We start from the raw sequence: 27,683 nt of genomic DNA, 5'->3' as shown, positions 1-27,683 counted from the left end.
CTCAGAAGTCTGGGCTCCAGACCCCAACTTACGTATTGCTAAACTTCAGAGGTAGTTGCTTCTGGGTTTTTTCCTCATAACGCTTTGCTAAGAGGCTTAAGAACTCAGTTTTGAAGACGGATTCAAGCAAACTGTCATACTCTTGCTCATGAAGAATAAAAATGTCATCTTGCATAGTACTGCAAAGAGATTAGAAAGATAATAAAAGTTGCATTTTGTTTATTTCATCATTTTTTCACTCATTTTTTAATTCTGTAAGACAGCACTAGGTTCTAATCTTTTTTCTGTGATAATCTTTAAAATGAAACACAATGAATGACATAAATCACTGAAATCTGCTTTTGAAGAAAGTTTATAGCCCACCAAAACATACACAAAAATACTTCTCCCACAAGACTTTTAAAATTGAGAATTTAAGGACGATTGCCTCTGTATTTTTTTAAAAAATTCATTTTCAGGCCCTGGCCAGTTGGCTCAGCGGTAGAGTGTCGGCCTGGCGTGCAGGGGACCCGGGTTCGATTCCCGGCCAGGGCACATAGGAGAAGTGCCCATTTGCTTCTCTACCCCACCCCCCCCCTTTCTCTCTGTCTCTCTCTTCCCCTCCCGCAGCCAAGGCTCCATTGGAGCAAAGATGGGCGCTGGGGATGGCTCCTTGGCCTCTGCCCCAGGCGCTAGAGTGGCTCTGGTCGCGGCAGAGCGATGTCCCGGAGGGGCAGAGCATCGCCCCCTGGTGGGCAGAGTGTCGCCCCTGGTAGGCGTGCCAGGTGGATCCCGGTCGGGCGCATGCGGGAGTCTGTCTGGCTGTCTCTCCCCATTTCCAGCTTCAGAAAAAAAAAATACAAAAAAAAATATTCATTTTCAAATACAATTTCTATGTTCTTAAGATCCTACAAATCCAGAATGTTATTAGTAGAATGCGGTTGAAAATGAACATGAGTTCCAAGTTAGCAGAATTGATGACATGGTTGTTGCTGCTATAATAAATCCTAACTTGAAGAATTATAAGTTCAGTTATCAAAAGGGAAGCCAGCCTCCTGGGCATCATATGCACTCATTATTAGGAGCCCGTGGGTATCTGGTGCTCAGCTAACAATGTGTGCCAGGTGCAGCCGGATGCACCCACACGCCACAGTGCAGAGGTAACACCAGACAGGTGTGTACACAGCAGCAAGCACAAGCATCACGTTCAAGCTAATACATTTCGTGGGACAGAGATAGAACACACCTCTGCGGGAACTGCATGTTTGCACAGGGTATGGCGGGGGGTGGGTGGGGGGTGGCAAACTCATGCCTGGAAGGGAGAATGGAAAGAAGAGGCTACGCCAACCCAGTCCTGGGAAACGCTTCGTGGTAGCGGGGAATTGATTATACAGAGTTCCATCTCCGCATCAGCTAGGCTTTGTGGAAATGACAACACACGTATAACTGAGAATCTTTATTCCTTAGCTGTTAGGTATATAGCCCAGCTGAAGGAAGCTACCACCCCAAAGGCTGCACAATGTATATAGGTTTATAATTACTTCCAGGCACCACTGTCAGATAAGTAACAAAAATTAGAGGATATTTCAAAATGAATATGAAGTGATAAGATATCCCCTAATTTTTGTGAGCAGTATATCTAAGACAACCGTCTAAATGACATTTCATTAGAGATGGTGTTTTTGCAGGTAGTAAAAGCAAAGTTAGTGAACCCTCTTCGATGAATTGACCATGACAATATTTTAATCCCTCCCAGCACAGGAAATATGAACAACATGGTTCTTTAGTAACCAGAGCTGAGCTGTATCATAGGAACTGTGCCCAGCTCTCGGGGCCCCTGGTATCACTATAACAGTAGGACTGCTGCTCTGTGACAAAGCTAGATGACGAGGCCAGTATGAAGGAGTAGGGTGTGGAGAATCTTTTCAGATGAGGGATTTTTCCACATAGAATCTGATCCATTTAAATTGCAACTCCTGCCTGACCAGTGGTGGCATAGTGGATAGTGTTGAGCTAGGACAGTGAAGACCCAGGTTCAAAACCCCGAGGTTGCTGGTGTAAGCATGGGCTTATCAGGCTTGAGCTCAGGCTCAACAATTTGAGTGTGGGATCACTGACATGATCTCATGGTCACTGGCTTGAGCAGGGGGTCACTGGTTCTACTGGAGCCCCCGATCAGGGCACGTATGAGAAGCAATGGATGAACAACTATGGTGTGGCAAGTATGAATTGATGTTTCTCATCTCTCTCCCTCCCTGTCTCTCGCTCTCTCTCACTAAAATAAAAATAAAATAAAATAAAATAAAATTGCAACTCCCGAGGTTTCTGTTTAGTCCCATGACGATAATGTTGGGATGGGCAGTCCGTGGGCCCAGAGGTCTTTCTTGGGCAGAGCGAGCCTTGTTGGACGAACCGGGGCTTGTCAGGAACCTTTTCCCTCTGGGCTGAAGCAGGGAGCTAAGGACCTGAGCTGATCAGGCCAGTAGCTATAGCCACAGCCTCTCACCCCGAAACCTCAGCTCCTCTGTCTCCTTACAGGAAAGGAGTTTGGTAATCTGCAGGAGAAAAGAGGTCTAAGGCGGGACCACAACACAGTTGGAATCCAAAGGCACAGAATGGCAGCCTAAAACAAACCACAGGGAAGAGTGGGGTATACTAACAGCAAGATCTCATCACCAGGGGAGAGAAGCTGGGCCCTTACAGCCTGCTTATTGAAGACCAGTACCCTGAAGTGTGGTCATAATACTTTATAGGCGTTTTTGGACACATAATGGCCATTAGGTGGAGCACTTGGCCATTATTATTACCTCAGGAGCTTGTTTTCAAACATCCATCCCTACATCACAACCAGGATTCTTGCATACTCTTGTGATAGTTGGGATATAGCATTTTCTGTTGTGATGAAGACCCTGACAACAAATGGTTCAAACAACAGAGCTTTTTAATCTGTCACTCAAGTGTATATGCAAAAACAACATTCAAGGCCAACGTGACAGTTCTACAGTGCCAGGAAGCCAGGCTTCTATCTACCTCTTCCCTTTACAGATATGACCAGGAAGTGGTATAAGTCACCGTTCCTCACACCCCATTGACCAGCACCATGTCACATGATTATACCTAGCTTCAAGGAAGCCTGGGAAATGTAGTCTTTAGGTAGTCTGCCAGAAGTTAATAGGTAGAGGAGAGAATGGATATTGCAGGACAGCTTACCATCCCCACTGCATCTTTTTGTTCACAAACTTTTCCAAACTTGGAAACTTTTCTTAAGTTTGAGAATAATAGACCTCAGAGAGTTAAGGCTACAAAGCAACTATTATCTTCCTACTTCTAGGAATATTCTGGCAATGTCTTAATCATGTCAATCATAGCAATTCAAAACTCCAAAAGGCTCTCCAAAGTCATTTGGAATTAATAAAACGAGGCCCAAGCGTCCTAGCACTGGAGTAAGGAGACTGTGGCATTAGGGTCGGAGCATGGCGCTGTGGGGAAAGGGCAGAAACAGGAAGCGCCACTTCTTGGTGTGTGGGGTGAAGTACCGGTGGCTTGACTCAAAGCATTCTTTGACATGTCTGGACATATGTGTCTGTTTGTCTGGTTTTAGGTGGGACTAATTACTCAGCAGGGCTAAATGAGACCAACATGAGTAGCCTCAAGTAGTTTAACGTGCTTAGATTTATAACGTGTTTCATTACCATAAAGAAAAACAAAGTAACCAGGCCAAAACTTCAAGGTCTGTTATCGGCATGAGTTTGGCAATGAGAAGAGATTGTTTGGACACTTTGACTTCAACCATCAAATCCCAAACCCCTCCCTCCCATGGCCCAGGCATGCGAGTTGGTGAAACCACCCCGTCCGGGCCAGAGTTTCCAGCTCATTCTTTTCTCCTCAGCCCATGCTCCTGGAGCTGGAGACAAAGCTTGTATATTTATTTATTCTAAAAAATCAGACTGATCTTTGGATTTCGCCCCTGTCTTATTTATATGCTCAAGCTGCCATTCCCTACAGATGTTTGTGCCCTGTGTAGGAAGGTCTCTACCAGTCCAGGCCCTGCTCTGGCTTTCCACTCACTTCTTATGCCCTCATCTCTGTGGTTTATCGTGCTATTGTGGGACAACACTAGACAATCTTGTTTCACTCCCTTACCCAGGGTCTTCGTCACAAAGTGTTAGTTAGAAAACACTGAGTAAAGTCTTAAAGGAGTCCCCCCCCCCCCCCCCCCCCCCGCCGAAAGCCGACAAGACCATTTGCTGGGACAGCCCTGCCTTTACGTAAGCCTTTATAAAAAAAAATTTCCTGATTGTGAAATATACACTCTGTTTAGCAAACCAGAAAGTACAGAGTTAAGTCAAGAAGAAAATAAATTTTATCCGGACTTCTTCCACTCAAAGAAACTGGCGGCACCAGTTTGGGATTCTACTTCCTTTCTCCGAGATCGTGCAGATACAGGCTGCATCTGGCCTCATCACAGGGCTCCCAGAAGCTTCACCTGACCGCAGGTGCAAAGGCCCCCCCAGGAGTGCTCTATGTACCATTCTCTGAACACCTGTCACCTGTGGGGCATGTGTGTACTCAGGTGTCTGCTCCCCCTTCCAGGATGGGAGGGGGCTCCTGTTGCCAGTGACTATGTCCCCTTCACCTTTGAATCTCCAGGATGAACACAAGGCAGGTGGTCAGTTCAAAAATGCCGACAACTTCCAGGTTCCCAAAGACACAACAAGTCACTAGTCAAAATTTCAGTAAGGCTTCTGGGCTGCTGAGCAGGTAGTGGAGCAGACTGTTCTTTGGGGTAAGTAGACCATGAAACATTCTAGGCAGGAATGTTGTAACCAAGGAAGCTGCAGCCCCTATCTAAAGCCCCCCCCCCCCCACTTACAGGTTGCTTTCCCCATTACATAAAGACTGGAAAATCTGGCCAGCCAGGCAGCCGCGGACCTTTTGGCTTTAGGCCTCTCTGGTGGTCAGCTATTAGAATGAGGACTACTAGAAGCTTCATCAGAGGGATCCTCCAAATATTAGATTTTATGGTACCAATATCATCGCCTAAAAACAGGAAAGCAAAGAGCATGGGCTATGACCACTTGTGCCTACCCTTCCCGGAAATGAAGTTTTCCATACAAGAGCGAGGCCAGGTCAGTACTTGGACTAGAAGCAGCTCTTGAAGGGTCCTTCAAAAACGGATGCCAGGCCTCCCATCAGCAGGCTCCATGCCTCAGAAATCCGATGTCTCAATTATATATTGGTGTGCCATCTCCTGATACTCTCACCAAGTCTCCGAGGGAGGCGGAAGGCAGGCATCAGTGCTTCAGTCTAAGTTCTACTTAGATAAGGACTTCCCTGTTCATATTATCCTAGAGGCCCTCTGAACGATGGTAGTCTTCATTTCTCTCTGAGCCATTGGGCTGGGCCTATCCTAGTTCTTTCTTCTTGTAAGTTAAAAAATCTTTATAAATTTCAATTATATGGCCCTGGCCGGTTTGCTCAGTGGTAGAGTATCGGCCTGGCGTGCAGAAGTCCCGGGTTCGATTCCCGGCCAGGGCACACAGGAGAGGCATCCATCTGCTTCTCCACCCCTCCCCCTCTCCTTCCTCTCTGTCCCTCTCTTCCCCTCCCGCAGCCAAGGCTCCATTGGAGCAACGATGGCCCGGGCGCTGGGGATGGCTCCATGGCCTCTGCCCCAGGCGCTACAGTGGCTCTGGTTGCGACAGAGCGATGCCCCAGATGGGCAGAGCATCGCCCCCTGGTGGGCGTGCTGGGTGGATCCCAGTCGGGTGCATGTGGGAGTCTGTCTGACTTGCCTCCCCATTTCCAACTTAAGAAAAATACAAAAAAAATTTTTTTTCAATTATAATTCAACTTGATATATTTCAGTGTATTTATAAAAGATAAAGACTTCTAAAATTACGATCTACTGGTAGATTAGGAAAAACTTTTTATTATGGAAAATCTCAAATATATACAAAATAGGAGAATAAACCTCCAAATGCCAGGTTGAAATAATTATCAATCCATAGATAGTTCTATCTATCTACACCTCTACTTTCGCTACTTCCACACAGACCAGGTTATTTTTAGAGCAGAGGAGAACTGTTATATTACTTTATCCTTAAATATTTCAGTGTGCATCTCTAAAAGATAAAGCCTCTTTAAATAAAAAAAAACCATAGTACCATTACCACACTTAAAGAAATAAACAATAAATCCTTCCTCTCAAATATTCAGTCCTGTTCATATTTCCCTGTCTCGTCATTGTTTTCAAATGGTTGGCTTGCTGGAACAGGGAGCCGTGAGCCCATTTTGCCTTGACAATGATTGTAAGGGATAGAGAAAGGCTGAAAGATCAAGTCTGTGGGACATTTTGATAGTCTTCCCTAGAAGAAGTCATTAGGTGGTTATTTCAGCCAATAGTCAAGTAGTAAGCCACACAAAGTCTTAATAACACACACACACACACATCACAACCTTTTTTCTGCCATGCAAGACAACTGTTAAAATGTGTCTCTATACTTGCAATGAAATATTTTGAGCACAAACACCAAGTTTGGTGGTCTGGTACCACAATCAGTTTTTACTCTGAGTTTGATCCTATACATATACACAACATCACTCATCTAGTTGTATTCTCAACTTGGTGTAGATGACTAGTTAACCCAATGAATGACAGAAACAAGAGAAGAGTATTAAACTTGGTAAACGTAAGGTTCAGTGCCTACAACATGCAGAGATTGCAAGTTAAAATGACTCAAGCTCTTTTTCTCCCTATACTGTCAGAACAACTTTCAGGCCATGTGCTGCATTTTATTACAGCCTCTAACCTGAAAAGGCCATGTGGGAGCAAGTATCCAGACCATGAATACTATAGTGGAAACAGAAAAAGAAGCTGGTTTTACCATGAGACACTGTGTCCCCAGAAGCTATGAGATAAGACAAAAAAAAAAAAAAAAAGACAGAACAAAAATATTTGAGTGGGAACATACAACACCTTGATAAGCCTCAAGAACTTGATCAACAAGAAAGTATCAAAGTGTGTGACACAAATGGAGGTATGATTATTTATGATCAAGTACTCCTTGAGTGGTGTGAAGGCTGAAGACAGACCTGGGTGATCATAATGGGAATAATAATAATCATTCTCAGTCTAATGAGCACATGTCCAGAGCTGGGACACGCCTCAGCTAACCTTCAGCTTAGCTCAGGTATGGCTGGTCCCCATGCAGAAAATAAAAAAAGAAGCTTCTAGTTGGGTTCCTCAGAACACCAAGGGCAGCCTCAGGGCCCAGCTAGCCAGAAGAGTGTGGCTCAGGTTGTGACCCAGCCAACGAGCCGAATGCTCAGGAAGAGCTTCTGAAAATCAGATGAGGCCCTGGCCAGTTGGCTCAGTGGTAGAGCATCGGCCTGGCGTGCAGAAGTCCCGGGTTCGATTCCCGGCCAGGGCACACAGGAGAAGCGCCCATCTGCTTCTCCACCCCTCCCCCTCTCCTTCCTCTCTGTCTCTCTCTTCCCCTCCAGCAGCGGAGGCTCCATTGGAGCAAAGATGGCCCGGGCGCTGGGGATGGCTGCTTGGCCTCTGCCCCAGGCGCTAGAGTGGCTCTGGTCGCGGCAGAGCGACGCCCCGAGGGGCAGAGCATCGCCCCCTGGTGGGCAGAGCGTCGCCCCCTGGTGGGCGTGCCGGGTGGATCCCGGTCGGGCGCATGCAGGAGTCTGTCTGACTGTCTCTCCCCGTTTCTAGCTTCAGAAAAATACCAAAAAAAAAAAAAAAAAAAAGTGAAAATCAGACGATGTCAAGCTTTTCCTTGACATTCATGGCGCTGAGGCCTTCGTGAGTTTGGGCTGCCAAAGGGCCACTAAGGGACTCATCTGCTTAGAAGTCTGACCACATCCCCAGTTAAAATGTTTTAAACCCTTAACCTCACTGCACCACCTGGTCCTTAATCAGGAAAAGCGGGAGCAGAGAGAATCAGAAACCACAGCGACACAGGCCAGAACGGACACAACCTGAAACCTGCTTTCGATTATACTGGAGCCAGGTCGGTATCCAACACGGTAGGTCAGACGTCTGACCACACAAAGCCCTGCTTTCTCCTGAGAGCAGCAGTTTGGTTTTCTGTGTGGAACGAGAGTTTAGAGATGTCCCAATTCCAGGAAGACATGTTCACAAGCAGCCAGAACACCCCTGTTTTGGATGGAATGAGAACCCACAGTCTACCCGGCCAGAGGCAGCAGCACCCTCGGAAGGGCCCGGGGAAGCGACTCAAGGAGGAAGTTACCAGGCTCAAAGGGACCTTTCTTCCCCTTTTCTTAGCCTGCTGAGGGCTTGGAAGATTTCCTCTTCCCAGGGAGAACTTACTCTGGGAGCTCTTGGGATGGGAGGATTTAGGGATGTCTCCCACGCACGGAAGCCACTCTGCCAAACTAAAGCTGGAGTGCGGACAGGAAGAGCAAGGGCCCCTTCCTGTGAACACAGAGTTCAAGGGAGCATCTGGTGACGACTCCAGGGCTACAGGTTACAGAGACCAATCTGTATTCCCTCCCTTGCACGAACAGGCAGAGAGGACCTCAAGGAGTCCAAAGAAACTTCCCTTCTTGGACAATCAGAGGTCACAGCAAAGTAAAAAACAATATTGATGACCCAATGGCCACTTCTCCTTGGGTGTTTCCCAGTGAAATGGATTAGATCTTCCAGGTGGGTGAGGTGGGCCTGGGAACGGCTCTGGACCATAGACCCCACTTCAGTAAGAGCAATCACTCTCTGTTTCATATACTAGGTTTAGTTCTCAAATTTTATGGGAACAAAGGATTTGAGTATCTTTTGATAAGAGGGCCAGAACGCAACTTCTTTTTGGTACTTCATTCCTGTCACATCAGGATCCCTGAGACCAACGAAGGTTAGGTCTCCCTCGGGAAGATGAGGGTATTCAGTTCTCTCCACCACGACTGTGACACCCGGGGAGGCTGACCGGGCCCTTCATCGGGCTGCGCTGGAACAGCAGAGGACGACGCTGAGGAAACACGGGCACCCCTACCCCCAGCCCCGCGCCACTCACCTGAGGGACACGGACAAGATCCTCTCCATCTCGATTCTCCGCTTCAGCACTTCTTTCACCAGGCCTTTGTCCGGGCCCTGTTTGACCTTTTCTCGTCCAATTAAGTACAAGCACTTTGGAGTAAGAAGCAAGTCTCGCTTTACGCCCTGTCAGGAGAAGGTGGACAGACATGTCAAACTGACAACTGTCCACAAAATGGGCATCTGTTACCCGATGAAGGGAAGTGCCTGGCGTAGCAAGTGGGGACACTGGTAGTAACTATCAGGCTGACAGCCCTGGCCAGAGAGCTCGGCTGGTTAAAGCATTGCTCCAAAGCACAGAGGTTGTTGTTGGTTCAATCCTCGGTCAGGGCACATACAGAATAGATCAATGTTCCTGTCTCTCACTCTCCCTTCCTCTCTAAAATCAATAAATAAAAAATTTAAAAAACCCACAAAAACTATTAGGCTGACATTTATGACATTAATGATATTTGATTCTCTCTGACTTAGAAAAATGGCAAACTCATATGAATCCTCCTAAGGTGTCAGAACAGGTGTAAAAGGGACAGTCCTGGGCAAGCCGACACACATCGTGCCCCTTCCCCCCCCCGCCCCCGCAATTATCTGCCACAGAACGTTTCTTAACCACGACTCCCTCAAGTGTCTTCTGCATATGTATTTTTTGAGTCCGTGACATTTTTACTTCAATGCTAAATCCTTCAAAGTTGAGTATGAACAGACACTGGAATATGCAGGTTACAAACCACCTTCTACCCGAAAACCCGTGAGGGACATGAACGCTCATGTTTGCGTTTTTTTGGCCACCAGTACAGCGGGCACCATATTCAGGTTATTCGTTTCATTTTTTTTTCCTGACCAAAACACAAATAAACAAACATAAAAAGCTCTTAATGGATCCATGAGCTATGGTGGCTTCAGATTTCACTTTTAGGGCCAAGATTTTTATCTAGCAAAAGGAAGACAGTGTCTAAGGGAATAGATAAAAAAAATCAGTGGTCCCTCCAGTGGCCACATGAAAGCCTTGCTAGTCATTCACTCAGGAGATGGGGTAAGAATACCTCACCATATGGCCTTATATTTGAATCTTTTGACTCAATGATTCCATTCCTATCAATTTACCCTACAAGCATCAGCAGACAAATGCACTAAGACATGCATGAAAAGATGCTCACTGCATTTTTTTTACGATAGTAAAAAAAGAAGCCCACTAAGAATAGGTTAATGAGAAACTGGTTAAAAATATAGCATTTAGAGCCTGACCTGTGGTGGTGCAGTGGATAAAGTGTCGACCTGGAACGCTGAGGTTGCCAGTTCAAAGCCCTTGGCCTTGCCCGGTCAAGACACATAGAAGAAGCAACTACTGCAAGTTGATATTTCCCATTCCCCCCACCCCCTTCAATCTCTCTCTCTCTCTCCTTTCTCTCTAAAATCAATAAACAAAATCTAAAAAAACCCCAAAAATATATAGTATTTGTTGAAAGGAATACTATGCAGCTAAACAAAATAATTTATATTGGCACAGCTATTAATACGAAAAGTTCCTCCTGGCATTAAAAAAACAAAAAAAGCTAGAAAAAGAAACCAGCATGCAGTGTAGATCTTCTTATAAAACAAAATCTACGTATGTATGTCTGTATAAAAAAGTTCTAAAGGATACGTTCAAAATGTTAACGCTGTTTCTGGGTATAAGTTCTTATTTTTCTTTTGGCTTCTCTGTATTTTCTAAATTTTTCTACAATGACTATGTTCTGTTTTGGTAATAAGAAAAGCAAAATTATGAGGTATTTTTACGAAGAAATCCACTTGGCGCTTCTCAGAAGCGGCAGCCAGAGCGTACCTTGAATCTCCTGTCATACTTGGTTACTGTATCTGCAAAATCGATCTTCTCTCTCTTGCCTACAAACTGCTGGAGTTCCGGGTGCTCCTCCATCCCAATGTAATCTCCGATGAAGTTCCTGTTAATGCTGTTTCTCCTCCTCTCCTTCTTGTTCAACAGGAGGTCTGAGGCTGCAGTTCCCAAAGGCAGAGGAGGGAGAAGGATCAGTCCCCCAGAAGAAGGAGGAAAATACACAAGGAAACTCTAAAGGAATGCAAGGTTTTTCACACACGACATTATGTGCAGAGTACAACTTGGAACTTTCATCTAAGCTCAAAATTATTCTTAAGATTTGTTAAATGCACAAACAAAATGGCTAAAATACCTTCTTCTCTCATTTGGACGTATTTCTTCCGGGCCACGAATTTCCTCCATGTCTTCTGTATGACCCGAGCGTACCCATCATACTTCCTCTCTCTCATCTCCTCCAGAAGAAATAGCTGTGAATGCAGACAAGACAAACGTGAGCCAATTCATAAGACCTGAGCATCCTTTTTGAGAGGTTATTTCAGGGACAACTGGTTTGGTCCAGGCCATAGAGGGAAAGCAGCTTCTCAGACTTGGGAACAAATGTGAAAAAAGGACTAGTAGGGGATGTTGTTTATGATCACTATAATTGTTCTCTCTCTCTATTTTTTCCTTTAACAACAAAAATACATAATGGGAAAATTGTTGGATCTGCGTGTAGACAGTTGGATCTTAATAACGGTATCTGCCCTGGCTTGCTCATAATCTCTGAGAGTCAAATGAATGATTCAGAATTTATCCACTTAATTCTCCACCTTAATCCAAAGAGGATATCAGGTGGTGAGATCAAATGAATTGGTGAAGGCTGTTGTTTAGTGCTGCATATAGTCTTTTTTTAAAATTTTTTTTATTTTTCTGAAGCTGGAAACGGGGAGAGACAGTCAGACAGACTCCCGCATGCGCCCGACCGGGATCCACCCGGCACGCCCACCAGGGGCCACGCTCTGCCCACCAGGGGGTGATGCTCTGCCCCACCGGGGCTTCGCTCTGTTGCGACCAGAGCCTCTCTAGCACCTGGGGCAGAGGCCGAGGAGCCATCCCCAGCGCCCGGGCCATCTTTGCTTCAATGGAGCCTCGGCTGCGGGAGGAGAAGAGAGAGACAGAGAGGAAGGAGAGGGGGAGGGGTGGAGAAGCAGATGGGCGCTTCTCCTGTGTGCTCTGGCCGGGAATCGAACCTGGGACTTCTGCACGCCAGGCCGACACTCTACCACTGAGCCAACCGGCCAGGGCGCATATAGTCTCTTAAGAGAATGTTCTAGCCTTTTCAGAAGCAGAGTGTGTGCTGCTGTGGAAAGAAGACTGCCTGACTTTCAGTTCCAGGAAAGTATAGAGTTCCTGCCCCAGAGAATTCTTCAAGGAGTACTGGGGAAAGGATAATAACCCCAGTGATTAGAGCAGGACTGAAGATGGACTGAGGCTGTCTGGTTTAAGGGTCCACAGCACACACTGGCAGGTTTTGAGATACAGGCCACTTTAATAATTAACACTGCTTGTCACGCCCCACTCAACGGGGCTTGGGAAATATGAAGATAGCACTGAGCTGTAAGGTACCAAATGCCTGCTATGAGTCAGGCATCATTCTAGATGCTTTATGTGCATTTCTTTTTCATTTAACCCCTCAACAACTACATGAGGCACATATTTCTACTATCATCATTTCGCAGATGAGAAAATGAGAATGCAGACCGGGTGGGGCTGGAAAGGGAACCACAGTCCTTCAGGCTCTGCTGGGCTTTTCCTCACTTTGACATAGAAGTCTTTCTCTGTAAATCTGCCTTTAATCAACTTGTAAAGGGTGGGAAACTTTTTTTAAAATTGATTTTTAGAGATAAAAAAGGAAGAGGGACAAAGAGAGGGATGGAAGGAGAGAGAGAAAGAGAAAACAAAAGATTGCTTTGATATTCCATTTATTTATGCATTCATTGGTTGACCCGGGATCAAACCTGCAACATTGGTGTATCAGGACGATGCTCTAACCTGTTGAGCTCCCCAGTGAGGGCTCAGTGGGAAACCTTTGCATTCATCTAGGAATGGTTTACATGACTCTCTAGGAAGAAAAAAATAAAACCCATCAATAAAAACCCAAAGTAAAGACGATGAACACTCATTGTAAAAATGCCCCAGAGTAAGCAAGCAAATTTGGTTTGAAGGCATCTGGGCTTGATTTATTGTCTCTTTTTATCTGGGTCTATACTCAGGAGCCACATCTATCCCCTCTTGTCACTCAGCTTCTCCTTCCCAAAGCCCCAGCTGTGCAAAAACAACATCTCAGTGAAAAATACCAAGGGCCACTTCATTCCATCACTTACAGTGCCATACACAACAGGCATGAGAAACATACTTCTAAAAACAAAAAAGAGGCCCTGGCCGGTTGGCTCAGCGGTAGAGCGTCGGCCTGGCGTGCGGGGGACCTGGGTTCGATTCCTGGCCAGGGCACATAGGAGAAGCGCCCATTTGCTTCTCCACCCCCCCCCCCTTCTTCCTCTCTGTCTCTCTCTTCCCCTCCCGCAGCCAAGGCTCCATTGGAGCAAAGATGGCCTGGGCGCTGGGGATGGCTCCTTGGCCTCTGCCCCAGGCGCTAGAGTGGCTCTGGTCGCAGCAGAGCGACGCCCCGGAGGGGCAGAGCATCGCCCCCTGGTGGGCAGAGCATCGCCCCTGGTGGGCATGCCGGGTGGATCCCGGTCGGGCGCATGCGGGAGTCTGTCTGACTGTCTCTCCCCGTTTCCAGCTTCAGAAAAATACAAAAAAACCCCAAAAAACAAAAAAGAATACATGGTTTAACAACTGGACAGAACATTTATAATGTTGGCCATGTGGTTACCTGTTGTATGAATATTTGTCTTTCTTTTCTCTTCTTTTTTTTTTTTTTTGCAACAGAGACAGAGAGAGAGACAATGAGAGGAACAGATAGGGAGAGAGATAAGAAGCATCGATTCTTCATTGGAGTTCCTTAGTTGTTCATTGATTACTTTCTCGTATGTGCCTTGACCAGGGGGCTATAGCAGAACGAGTGACCCTTTGCTCAAGCCAGCGAACTTGGGTCCAAGCCAGCGACCTTGGGCTCAAGCCAGAAAGAGACCTTTGGGCTCAAGCCAGCGAGCATGGGGTCAGGTCTGATTCCACACTCAAACCAGTGACCCCGCAACTCAAGCTGGTGAGTCTGTGCTCAAACCTGATGAGCTTGTGCTAAAGCCTGCAACCTCAGAGTTTTAAACCTGGGTCCTCCGCATCCCAGTCCGACATTCTATCCATTGCGCCACTGCCTGGTCAGGCTGTTGGTGTTTCTTATCTTGTGTGTTGGGTTTTTGTGTAAGTCTTGATTTCTTCTTCTTTCCCAGAGCTCTTTTTGGAGTGCCATAGAAAATACAGTTGGGACTCAGAAAGGATGAAGAGGAAACCTATAGACTGTTTCAGAGAATAGCTGGGTCTTTGCAAAAGCCATGTGGGTTCGAAATCTGGGAGGCTGAAGAAAAAGAGAAAAAACAAGCAAACAAAAACAGAAACCCCAAATCATAGACACATGTAACAAACAAGCAAAGCCAAAGCCTTTGGTGCCGGATAGACATCTAATGTGGGTTCCTAAAAGGAATAGGTTATTTTGCATATTGAGCACCTTATAAAAAATTACATAGGCAAAAATCACATAGTGGATTTTCAAAAACCAATTCCTGCTAAAGTATTTGCATTGTCAGGGTCAAATGTGGATTTCTGAGTGATGGGGGAGGAGAGAATGGTGGCAATGGTGATGGTGTGTGTGTGTGTTTGTGTTTCCGTTTGTGTATAAAGATGGAAGAGTCGAGTGATGATAACAAAGCGACTACAAGAAAGACAGGAAGAAAAACCAAAAATAAATCTTGATTTTGGAACTAAAACCTGAAGCTCCACTGAGTCAGAAAAAAAAAGTATGCAAAATATTGAGGCTGTTTTAATTATATGTGAAAATTTAGCAAGTTGAAAAAGCAAAAGCGGGAATGGAACAACAGAGGAGTTCTGCATTGTGCTGATAAATCACTCCATCCCGTTTCAGAGAGAACAGGAACTGTTCTGTGGGTTGCTTAATGGTGTATGACACAACATTTTCATTTTATATTTGGAAATGAAATCGCTGTGAAGCTACAAATAACTCAAAAGTGGAAAATGCCACCACAAACTTTTCATAAACGGGTTCTATTGATGTCTGCATTTATTTATTTAATAGCCTTTATGCTTCATAAAGCCATTCACTTACAGCTATCATTATCTGTGGGTCTCGGGCTGACATCCTACCGGGCAGGCACAACAGCAGCCGTGCTCCCTCTAAAGAAACCTCACCGCGAGACTAGGACTTCACTAACGTCAAGTGTTTCTGTTATTATCCACTCCGCAAATTCTTATGTCATTTTCCCTTGAACAAATGATTAACTTTGCCAAGTTCACCAAAGACTCCTGAAATGGATTCTTCTGATCGTCACAGGGACCTCAAGAAATGATGATGCCAAACCTGGTTAGTTCCAGCAGTTTCTCCAACTTCAAAAGTGATACCTTCATTCCACAGCCCCAGAGTTCACTGGGCAGAATGGAGGGGCTGTCTGGGCTCCTACTCAACTGAAAACTTCCTAGGGATGCTCATTTGGATCACAGGGACCATACCTTCATCTAGGAAGATAAAAAAAAAAGTCCCTCCAAAGTAATTTGTGGGGGTCTAGTAAGTTTATGAATTGTAAAATTGTTGAATTCCTTACCAGTAAATACTCATTTCCTATAAACCCTGAAATCTCTCCTGCTTATCTCTCTCCTCAGTGTCCTATCCATGCTCCTCCTGGTCTTCACAAGATGTAGACCTGGGAATTCTCATCCCCAAGCACTGCTCCACCTTCAAGGAGGAAGCCTGGGTTATAGCATTGGGCCTGTTTAATGTCAAACAGGCAAGGAGGTAGATTTACCCAAGCCTCCTTTGTGGGACAAAGAAGTCCCTTTTAGCTCACACTCTATTGGACACTAAATAACTGTTGGGCACCTCCCACGAGCTGCTTTCTATATGAGACTCTGAGTACACAATGGCATATAAAACAGGCAAGAGTCCAGGACCTCAAATATATGACCATCTAGAATGGGAGAGAGACACTAAGTAAGGAAAGGAACTGTTGTATGATGATAATTTCTTTCTTTTCTTTTTTTGTGACAGAGGAAGAGAGAAAGTCAGAGAGAGGGACAGATAGGGACAGACAGACAGGAAGGGAGAGAGATGAGAAGCATCAATTCTTTGTTGCCCCACCTTAGTTGTTCATTGATTGTTTTCTCATATGTGCCTTAACCAGGGGGAGCGGTTACAGCCAAGTGCGTGACCCCTTGCTCAAGCCAGCGACCTTGGGCTCAAGCCAGTGACCTCTTGCTCAAGCCAGCAACCTTTGGGGTCAAGCCAGTGACCATAGAGTCATGTCTATTATCTTACGCTCAAGCCAGCAACCCCACGCTCAAGCTGGTGAGCCCATGCTCAAGCCAGATGAGCCCATGCTCAAGCCAGCAACCTCTGGGTTTCGAACCTGTGTCCTCCGCGTCCCAGTCTGATGCTCTATCCACTGTGCCACTGCTGATGTCAGGCTGATGTCAATTTCTTATACATGTTGAGTGCTCTGAAGGCTGGGAAGGACCAGGGGTGTGGGAATGACCTATACTTAGATTGGAAATGGAGGAAAGCCTTCTTGAGGAGACAACATTAAGACATGAACCAAAAGATGAAAAAAAGAAGGTAGCCATGTAGTAGGGAAGGGAGGCGTGCACTCACAGACTCCGGGGCTTTGATGAATACTTTGTTCCTCCCAAGCTGGAACTGATCACTGTCCATATTGACGGACTGCAGCAAGTGGAGGACACCTTGTTTCTCGTCTCCTCTCCATGAGGGCCAGGTGGCTTTGGTCAGAATGGCATACCTGTGAGGATAATTGGGAAGAGAAGGATCAGGCTCAGGCTCAGACTGGACCACCACCGAAAAGCACCAGCTGTTGCTGGGTGCTGGCAAACCATTCACTTCTGTTCAAAAGCTTAGGGATGGATTTCAACAACTGTGAAGTCTGCTGGGTCTGGGACGCCTCCTACTCCTTCCCTATCTGACTGTTTTCATGTTAACACCTTGCTGAAAACCTGCTTTTCCTTTCTCTCGCTGTCTAAAAATAACATTGCTGAAGGTCACCACTGATGCTCCTCAGGCAAAATCAAATGGTCCTTTATCAATACGAATTTCCTTTGATTTCTTCAGAGCACTGAACGGATACTGCAGAGTGTTATAAAGCTCCCTCTAAGCAGCTGATATTGTTATGATGTATCGACTTTCATCTTTGGAATTCTGTGCATGTCTTTTTTTTTTTTTTTTTTTTTTTTAAAGTGGAGCTAGTGAGAAAGAGAGAGAGATCAATTTGTTGTTCCACTTATTTATGCATTCCTTGGTTGTTTTTTATATGTGCCCCAACTGGGAATTGAACCTGCAACCTTGGCATTTGGGGACAATGCTATAACCAAATTATCTACCTGGCCAGAGCCATCTCTGCATCTTGAGTCACAGGACTATTCTCCTATTCTCCAATCTCTGCTCTCCCTTTGGCTCAGCATGTTCCTGGGATGATGGCCTCTTCTTCATGCACACTCAACTATTTCCTTCCTCAGAGCCTTTGCCTATGCTGTTCCTTCTACCAGTTGTGCTGTTCTCCAGACTCCTCATGGGGTTGCTCCTGTTTGGGGGACTCCCCTTCAGTGGCACTTCCAGAGAGGCCTTTTGTGGACTACCCAAGCTAAAGCACTCCCTTGCTATTTTTTCTCATATAAAACCTTTTTCTTTCAGACCATGTATCATCATTTGTAATCATATTCATGTTTGTGCTTATTTGGTTAATGTATGCCTCCTCCATGAGGACTGGAGCTCCATGAGTGGGTGCCACATCTGTGTAGTTCATCCAGCACACCCAGCACCTTGCAGCACGCCTGACACACAGCATAATAACTAACGTCAACAGTTAACGTTCCCGGGGCCCTTTTTCTGCATCAGGGGCTGTTCTTGGTGCTTAAATGTATGATTTCATTGTTTTCTTACAGCAATGCAATCAGGTTGGTCTTTCCAATTTGTAGAGTGGGAAACAGAGGCAGCTAGGCAACTAACCCAAGGTGACTTGGCTAGTAAGTGTCAGAGCTGGGATTTGTTTTTTTTGTTTTTTAAATTTTATTTATTTATTTATTCATTTTTTAGAGAGGAGAGAGAGAGAGAGGAGAGACAGAGAGAGAGAAGTGGGGGAGGAGCTAGAAGCATCAACTCCCATATGTGCCTTGACCAGGCAAGCCCAGGGTTTCGAAATGGCAACTTCAGCATTTCCAGGTCGACGCTTTATCCACTGCGCCACTACAGCTCAGGCCAGAGCTGGGATTTGAACCCCAATGTTTCTTTTTTTTTTCCGAAGCTGAAAACGGGGAGAGACAGTCAGACAGACTCCCGCATGCGCCCGACCGGGATCCACCCGGCACGCCCACCAGGGGGCGACGCTCTGCCCACCAGGGGGTGGTGCTCTGCCCCTCCGGGGCGTCGCTCTGTTGCGACCAGAGCCATTCCAGCGCCTGGGGCAGAGGCCAAGGAGCCATCCCCAGCGCCTGGGCCATCTTTGCTCCAATGGAGCCTCGCTGTGAGAGGGGAAGAGAGAGACAGAGAAGAAGGAGAGGGGGAGGGGTGGAGAAGCAGATGGGCGCTTCTCCTGTGTGCCCTGGCCGGGAATCGAACCCGGGACCCCTTGCACGCCAGGCCGACGCTCTACCACTGAGCCAATCGGCCAGGGCCTGAACCCCAATGTTTCTTAATCACGACACTACATACAGTGTGTCCGTAAAGTCATGGTGCACTTATGACCGGTCACAGGAAAGCAACAAAAGAAGATAGAAATGTGAAATCTGCAACAAATAAAAGGAAAACTCTCCCAGTTTCATACCAATTCAGTGAAATTCGATGTGGGCTCATGCACAGATTTTTTAGGGCTCCTTAGGTAGCTATCCCATATAGCCTCTACAGACTCGTCACTGACTGATGGCCTACCAGAATGAGGTTTCTCCACCAGACTGCTGGTTTCCTTCAACTGCTTATCCCACCGAATAATGTTATTCCTATGTGGTGACGCTTTGTTATAAATGCGCCGATATTCATGTTGCACTTGGTCACGGATTCGAATTTAGGGAGCCACAGAACACACTGAATTTTCCTCTGCACCGTCCACATCTCGCCTGGCATGGCCGTGGGTTGCTCCGCTGTATACACGGTGTTACGTCATCATCTGCGCATGCGCACATGCTGCCACATCATCCTACAGAAACTAGGAGCGTTTTCCTTTTATTTGGTGCAGATTTCACATTTCTATCGTCTTTTGTTGTTTTCCTGTGACTGGTCAAAAGTGCACCATGACTTTATGGACACATTGTATAAGCCACACATTGGTTAACATGTAAATACTTCTTTGAAACATTAGGCTGACAAACTAGAGTAGAGAAGGATTCATTTCAAGAGCACAGGGGGAGCCACTGGTAGAAAAATTAAGGTATCTTTTGATAATTAATTTCTAATTCTCAGTCAAGAGGGATTATTTTGCTAAACATAAAGGATTTTTTAGCAAGAAAATAAACACATACAAAGAGCCCTGGTTTCCTTCTTTTTAAGTTCTAAGTAGTACCTGATACCATTGGCCTGTTCAGACCTGTGGGATTCTTTCCCAGAGAGGGGTGTATGATGGATGCACATGTGGATAGTTGTTCTGGGTATTAATATATTCTTTCCCTCTGGTTATTACTTTCTATTTCTCACTTGGCAGCCTTTCTGTGGACACCTAAAAAACAACATTGTACACAAGGCCTTTTCTCTCAGCCATGAAGAGACTATAAGTATGAGATGGTTCACAGAGGATATATTAAGACAGTCTGTGGCAGACTCTGTTATGACCAAGATCCCAAACTCACACATCTTGTGTAAGACTGCGTTGTCTCTGGAGAAATATTCCTTGCCCATTGACATATACAGCCTTCTAGTTATTTTTGAGTGGGAGACTAAAAGTGTCCTTTTTATTGAAACATAAATTTCCTTCCAAATTTTATTATCTTCTCAGTCTTTTTAAATCACGAGAAGTATGACAACATAAAAAAAACCCTGTTTTTTCTCTCTGTCTCTCCTCTCTCTCCCTCTCTGTTTCTCTCCTCTCTAAAAATGAATATAAAAATAAAATAAAAAAACCCTGTTTTTTGTAAGACAGGGCTATCCCCTATCTCTTCTGAATAGAAAAGCCCACAGCAGGAGAGCTAAGAAGGGAGGCATCTAAAGATAGTCATTTCAATAAAAGGCCATCAATATAAAGGGCACAACAGGCATTCACTACATATACTCTGTGTAAGGGACAGAAGAAAGTGCATGCATGGACTCATGAAGTTAGTATGGCACTTGAGAGAGGTCGGGATATTATAACCAATGATGTCATTTCACAGCTCATTTAAAAAGCTACTGCAAAGAAGTAACAGTCTGCCCAGGGCCCCTCAGACATTTCTGTGAGGAGAGCATGGATTTCCTGCATTCCCAGAGCTGTGCGCTCACAGCATTGCTCATGGAAGTCAAGTTTGTGGGTGTGTCTGTTTTAAATAATATGGAAGAAAGGAGGTCTTTCAGAATTGATTTATAAAAGAAAAAAAAAAATCAAGGTTAAATTTTAAATAATATCTGCTCATGCCTACCCTGTGGTGGCACAGTGGATAAAGCATCGACCTAGAACGCTAAGGTCACCAGTTCAACATCCTGGGCTTGCCTGGTCAAGGCACATATGGGAGTTGATGCTTCCTGTTCCTCCCTCCCTTCTCTCTCTCTCTTTCTCCCCCCACCCCGTCTCTAAAATTAATAAATAAAATTAAATATGCATATGATTAGTTTTCAATAGTAATGCCAAACAGAATTTGCAAGAATCAAAGAGTTTTTAAATACAGGCAAAATACTGGAGAATGAAGTTATATATAGTTTTGAAATTATTGAGGCAGGCTTTTCTGAATTAGGGAAAGATGGAGGAAACACCTTTTGCACACTATTCTCTGCATTTAATTGTTTTCTAAAGGGTATTTTTAAAAAAATGCAATTTTGTAAAAAGTTAAAATGATTATATAAATTATGGTTCTCAACTGGCTTTGTCCCCCTTCTACGGGGACATTAGGTAATTGTCTCCAGATATTTTTGGTTGTCACAACTTGAGGGAGGAGCAGCAGGGAGACAGTGCACTACTGGCTTCTAGTGGGTAGGCCAAGGAGGTTGCTAAACATCCTACAATGCACAGGACAGCCTTCGCAGTGAAGATTCATGCAGCCCAAAACGTCAATAGCTGAGGCTGAGAAACCCTGTGCTAAGACAGGGTTACTGATCTGTTTAAAGCACCTTTCATAATTAATATCTCAATTGTTTGTCAGCAAAGAGATGCTGCTGCCTCAATGCAAGAGTGCTACAAATTTATTTTCTCAGCTTCCTACATACTTCTTTTCATACAGCTCCACTTACACTATAGGTGTAGTGGCCCCTTTAATTTAGAGAGTCACGAAGGTGAATTTATTTCTAGTCTAATCCACCTCCAAATTACTGGGACTCTTAAATGTGATAGAGTCAATGAGGCTTTATTGTATGAAATGGTCGATGTTTCTGTTAAGCCTCTCCTGACCTTCCATGTCAATGATCTGCACAATCTCCTGTCAGAAGAAACAAGAGCCCCAAGGACAAATTACTGCTAATGTACTGGATTTCAAAGGCAACTAAGCTCTCCTTCAGCCTGCTACCTCTTTGTTACATAAAATTTGAGTCACAAAGTTCCTTACATCCTGCTCTTGTATCATATAAAGAAAACAAGTACAGTACTTTCTGATTAAAGTGCTAAATATGGCTTCCTTCTTTCTTTCTTTTTTATAAATAAATTTTTATTTTAATGGGGTGACATCAATAAATTAGGGTGCATATATTCAAAGAAAACATTTCCAGGTTAGGCTTCCTTCTTTCTTAAAGGAAGTTAAGTAGAGGTAGAAAATACAGTGAAACTCTATTAATTTAGCATCATTAGAAGTTAGAATCATGTAGTATTTTAAGGATCCCCAAATCTAAGATGCAGCAAAACATACTAAAAACATCCTTTAAAAAAACAAATATCGGCCCTGGCCGGTTGGCTCAGCGGTAGAGCGTCGGCCTGGCGTGCAGGAGTCCCGGGTTCGATTCCCGGCCAGGGCACACAGGAGAGGCGCCCATCTGCTTCTCCACCCCTCCCCCTCTCCTTCCTCTCTGTCTCTCTCTTCCCCTCCTGCAGCCGAGGCTCCACTGGAGCAAAGATGGCCCAGGCGCTGAGGATGGCTCTGTGGCCTCTGCCTCAGGCGCTAAAATGGCTCTGGATGCAACAGAGCGATGCCCCAGAGGGCAGAGCATCGCCCCCTGGTGGGCATGCCGGGTGGATCCCGGTCGGGCGCATGTGGGAGTCTGTCTGACTGCCTCCCCGTTTCCAGCTTCGGAAAAATTTAAAAAAATAAATAAAAAAGAAAAAAGAAAAACAAATATAACAAAATAAGAAAAATATTATAGAAGCAAGGGTCTGCCAGATACACTTTAATGGAACTATAAAAATCAGTTTAAAATTATACGTACAAAATTACGAACTGTACAAAATTATGGACTGTACAAAAATTCTGAGGTTAAATATACCATGCTACTTTTCTCAAGTAGGTTAAATATTTTCTTGAAATTATCTTCATACTATTAATTTGCAGTCAAGTTAAATCCCAGCCCTTCCTGTGTCAAAATTATCATGAATTTCTGAACATGTGTTACCTTACACAGACCAATTACTTGTGGCTACTGATTTATTCTACAATAAATAATGATAAATCAATTCTGCTACAACTTAATAAAAAAGAGACAAATAACTTAATTAAAAAATGGGCAAAGGCCCTGAATAGATATTTCCCTAATGGCCAATACCACACGAAAGGATGCTCACTCATTTCCCACGAGGGGAATGCATATCAAAACCACAGTGAGTTAATGTCCACTAGGATGGCTAGGAGAAAAAAGTCAGATAATAACAAATGCTGACAAGGATGTAGACAGATTGGAACCCTCCCAACACTGCTGGTGGGGGTATAAACTGGTATAGCCATTTTGGAAAAAAACCTAGCAGTTCATCAGAAAGGTTAAACACAGAATTACCATATGACCCAGTATTCCCTTTCTAGGAAGGAAAGAGAAACGAAAACACCTGTCCACACAAAACCGTGTGTGTGAATGTAGAGAGCAGCATTATTTGTTACTCTTAACAGCCGAAAAGTGGAAACAACTGATGCCTATCAACTGATGAGTAAACAAGTAAAATGTGGTCTATAGAAATATTGGTATGTTACTGGAATATTACTCAGCAGTGAAAAGAACGGAAGTGCAGATATATGCTACCACATGGGGACCCTTAAAAACACTATGCTAAAGAAAAGGAGCCAGACACAAAGGACACATATTGTATGACTCTGTTTATATGCAATGTCCAGGATAGGCAAATCCACAGAGACAGAAAGCAGTGTGTGCCTAACTGGGGGTTGACAGTTAGTGAACTGGGACATCTTTTTGGGGTGTGGAAATGTTCTAAAGTTAATTGTAGCAACAGAGGCACAACTCTATATATTAAAAACCAATGAGGTACATACTTTTAATGGGTGAAGGGTACTATATATAAATTATGTCTCAATAAACCTGTTTAAAAGAGTCATCAGTTCATTACCTTTGCAGGAATTTTTGAAAGATGCGCCGATAGGCATAACCAGCTCTTCTCACTCGAATGTTTTCTTTCAGACCCAGATATTCTACTTGGTGCTTCACCCTGTAAAGGAGACAATGCAGTGAGGACATTACTGGGTAATCTCTGACCCCACACTCCTACCCACTATCACCACAACTCCCCAAATCTAAGATGCAGCGAAACATACTAAAAGGACTACAAGTAATATAGTGTTCAAGTCTGAACTGACCCTCAGGCTATATAATATTAATTTAAAAAAATTTATTATGAAATACAACAGTTACAGAGGAGACTTTACATATCTGTTTTAAAAGACAGTAAAACAGAAAGTCATATATCTATCATCCAGAACATAAACAAAAATATCAGTTTTTCGCTTGACCAGGTGTTGGCACAGTGGATAGAGCATCAAACTGGGATGCGGAGGACCCAGGTTCGAGACCCCGAGGTTGCCAGCTTGAGCACAGGCTCATCTGGTTTGAGCAAAAGCCCACCAGCTTGAACTCAAGGTCGATGGCTCCAGCAAGGGGTTACTCGGTCTGCTGAAGGCCCACGGTCAAGGCACATATGAGAAAGCAATCAATGAACAACTAAGGTGTCGCAATGCCCTATGAAGAACTGATGATTGATGCTTCTCATCTCTCTCCCTTCCTATCTGTCTGTCCCTGTCTATCCCTCTCTCCGATTCACTCTCTGTCTCTGTAAAAAATAAATAAATAAAATAAAAAAATATATACCAGTTTTTCAAAAGACTAAAGGAAAGAACTTGTCACTTTTAAATGAACTGACATTGGAGCTGTTTTTGTCATCAACCTTAAGTTAAATAGTGATTCCAGAGGTAATGAGATTGCCCTTTTAGATTTTTAAAATACAAGACAAGAAAGGGCATATAAAAGTATTGATGTCAAATGCCTCAGTTAAAAATGTTCTAAAAATAAGTAAATTCTAGTTTCAGTTCGGTTCATCATAGTAAACCACTGGCAGTGCACTTTGGAAAATGGGTGCCGGAGAGGACAAGACTGATGCTCTTACATGGGAATTCTCACCTCGGAGAAATGCCCCGTGCCCCACCTCTGCGCCTCAGATTCTGGGGGCCTGGCATGTCTGGGGTGGTGCACAAACATGTGAATTGTGCCCCCGCCCCCGCCCCAAGAACCAAAGTGTCTGGGAAGCTGAGTGACGGACCTTGGACACTAGCTTCTGGTTGTCCCCTGTGGGGAGATAAATAAGGCCTTTGGATAAATACACTTGGACACATGATAATGAGAAAAAGTAAATTCCCTCTTTCTTTTGAGGCAATGTCAGCTTGAGAATTGTGGCACGAAGACAGTCCTCCCCCCCTCGGTATACTTGGCGCCGACGGCATCAGTGATAAAGGGCACAGCCCCTGTGACCTGCTGTGCAGAGAGGACAGGCAGCAGCACCCTCCTCACAACCTCACAGGGGGCCCAGCACTGGTCTTCCCGCCAGGCTCTCCCGAAACCCGCGTTTCCAACCACGGCTCGCACGTGCTAACGCCCACTGTGTGCCACTGTGTACCGCACTGTGCAGTGTGCGAGGGGTGCTTCCTGCTGACGACCTCACGAGTAACAGTGGTCAAGAGACAGGTACAGCCCTGGCTTTGCCACTATGCGACTGCTCTGTGCCTCAGTTTCCACTTCTGTAAAATGGAGATGGTGACGTTGGTTCTGTTTTTTCTTCCTATTGGGAACATTCTATGTAAAGCACTTAGCCAACTCCTGGCACGAGCCATAAAAAGTTATTATTCTAATGGAGTCACAGCTACCACAAGAAACCAGGGCTGGAGGATGGAGAGAAACATGAATTTTTCACAGTGAGAGGATAGGAAGGCAGGGGGCGCGGAGGGGAGGGAGGCAGGGGGCGCGGAGGGGAGGGGAGGGAGGCAGGGGGCGCAGTGAAAGCAAAGGCACGTGGGAAAGGCCTGAGGCCTGGGCAGGGGGTGAGAAGGGGATTGAAAAAACTATGCGGGAAGAGCACTGGAACCTTGCCTGTCCTGGGAAGGATGAGCTCACACCCTGGGGGGGTGTTTGAATTATCTTAAGTCCGATTGGTCTTAACTGAACCAGCATCCAGACTGTCAGTCCCTTCAAGATAATTAACTTTTAAAAAAACTTTTATATAAAGAATTAATATTTGATATCCATATGTGGTGACACATATCTGGTTAACTAAAGAGGAAGGGATCTGATTCAGGGAAGGAATCTTCCTTTTCCCATCCTCCAAAGCTGAAACTCACCCCTGGCCTTTTCTGTACTAAGGAAAATACACAGGAGACTGCCAGTGAGAGATTTTCGCTCATTGTAAGTACTTTTCACAAATATTGGCCTTACCCCAAACCTCTGATGCAGGGAACACATCATCACCCATTGATGCAAGGAGAAACATTCCTTACGGACGAATTACATAGGAAAGACCAGCCGCATGTTAAAACGTTGTTTCCTTGGCCCTGGCCGGTTGGCTCAGGGGTAGAGCATCAGCCTGGCGTGCGGGGGACCCGGGTTCGATTCCTGGCCAGGGCACATAGGAGAAGTGCCCATTTGCTTCTCCACTCCCCCCCCCCTTTCTCTCTGTCTCTCTCTTCCCCTCCCGCAGCCAAGGCTCCATTGGAGCAAAGATGGCCCCGGGTGCTGGGGATGGCTCCTTGGCCTCTGCCCCAGGTGCTAGAGTGGCTCTGGTCGTGGCAGAGAATCGCCCCCTGGTGGGCAGAGCGTCGCCCCCTGGTGGGCGTGCCGGGTGGATCCCGGTCGGGCGCATGAGGGAGTCTGTCTGACTGTCTCTCCCCATTTCCAGCTTCAGAAAAATACAAAAAAACCCAAAAAAGTTGTTTCCTTCATTGTAACTTCCACAACCAGGAAACTTTCTCATAGGAGTTTTCTCTAATAGATTAGACAATCAGTTTAGCAAATTTTGTAATGTTTAAAATTTCATGTAATCGAAGCATCCAGGTTCATTTTCCTGTATTCTTACATGCTGTCACCTCTGCAGTAGACATCGGCCAGGCTGACAATGTCCACTTGTCCCCTTTGTTGTGCTAGCTCTTCCCCTCAGTAGGACAGAGGGAAGTCCTCTTCCTGCTTGTCTTTGGCCATTAACACAAGTAGGTCAAGGCCTGAGAACCCTGCTAGGGCAGCAACTCAGAACCCAGGTCAGGCAACTTTGCCAGAGCCAAACAAAAACATTCTCAAAAGGAGAGAAATACACCACGACCCATCACCTGGTGGGACAAGTAACCCTGTCCACTGACAGCTTCAACTGACTGTGTCATCTCCGCCAATAGAGCTTACTCTCCCTGCATGGACCCCCATGCTCCACACTCATGGATGAAGTGAAACCATCCGTCACACAATAAACCTGAATCGGGATGGGGGAGGGGAACCGTGGGAAGCAATCCCAGTGAAAATATAAATCAGCACTTGACCAACAAATGCCATAGAGTTCTTAAAACCAGTTTACATGAAAGTATGTTATGAAGTTCTTTGCTTCAAGTAAAATAAGGGGTGTGATTTTAAAAAAAACCAGCAAGGGAAAGCTCTATGAGGATTTACTGAAGAAATATACACTGTCTTAACTTCTCCATTTTCTGATATTCCAGTGAATCAGTTTGGATTTCGTGAGACGGTAGCATCAGGGTTGGAGCACTCCCAGCCAGTAGTTCTTGCAGAACCTCCACAATGGAGGGACTGTGAGCGGGGAACCTGTCAGGTAAACAGTGGTCCCCAACCCCCGGGGCCGTGGACCGGGACCGGTCCGTGGGCCATTTGGTACCAGTCCGCAGAGAAAGAATAAATAACTAACATTATTTCCGTTTTATTTATATTTAAGTCTGAACGATGTTTTTTTTTTTTAAAAAAATGACCAGATTCCTTCTGTTACATCTGTCTAAGACTCACTCGTGACGCTTGTCTCGGTCACGTGATACATTTATCCATCCCACCCTAAAGGCTGGTCA

At 45.2% G+C, this 27,683-nt stretch overlaps 1 protein-coding gene across 1 annotated transcript in view; it reads right to left on the bottom strand.

Annotated features, from left to right (window-relative positions):
- MYO1E (myosin IE) overlaps window positions 1-27,683 on the bottom strand; it is a 239,662-nt gene that overhangs the window by 28,077 nt on the left and 183,902 nt on the right. The window contains exons 18-23 of the mRNA XM_066275467.1: window positions 23,696-23,794; window positions 16,690-16,834; window positions 11,224-11,338; window positions 10,860-11,029; window positions 9,021-9,166; window positions 33-179 (exon numbers count right to left, since the gene is read on the bottom strand). Of these exons, the coding sequence (XP_066131564.1) occupies window positions 33-179; window positions 9,021-9,166; window positions 10,860-11,029; window positions 11,224-11,338; window positions 16,690-16,834; window positions 23,696-23,794 (822 nt within the window). The remainder of the gene's footprint in view (window positions 1-32; window positions 180-9,020; window positions 9,167-10,859; window positions 11,030-11,223; window positions 11,339-16,689; window positions 16,835-23,695; window positions 23,795-27,683) is intronic.

Source organism: Saccopteryx bilineata, chromosome 4 (assembly GCF_036850765.1).
Source record: "Saccopteryx bilineata isolate mSacBil1 chromosome 4, mSacBil1_pri_phased_curated, whole genome shotgun sequence".
Classification (NCBI taxonomy): Eukaryota; Metazoa; Chordata; class Mammalia; order Chiroptera; family Emballonuridae; genus Saccopteryx; species Saccopteryx bilineata.
The sequence above is the reverse complement of the archived record's forward strand: the minus strand, read 5'-3'. Positions and strand labels throughout refer to the sequence as shown.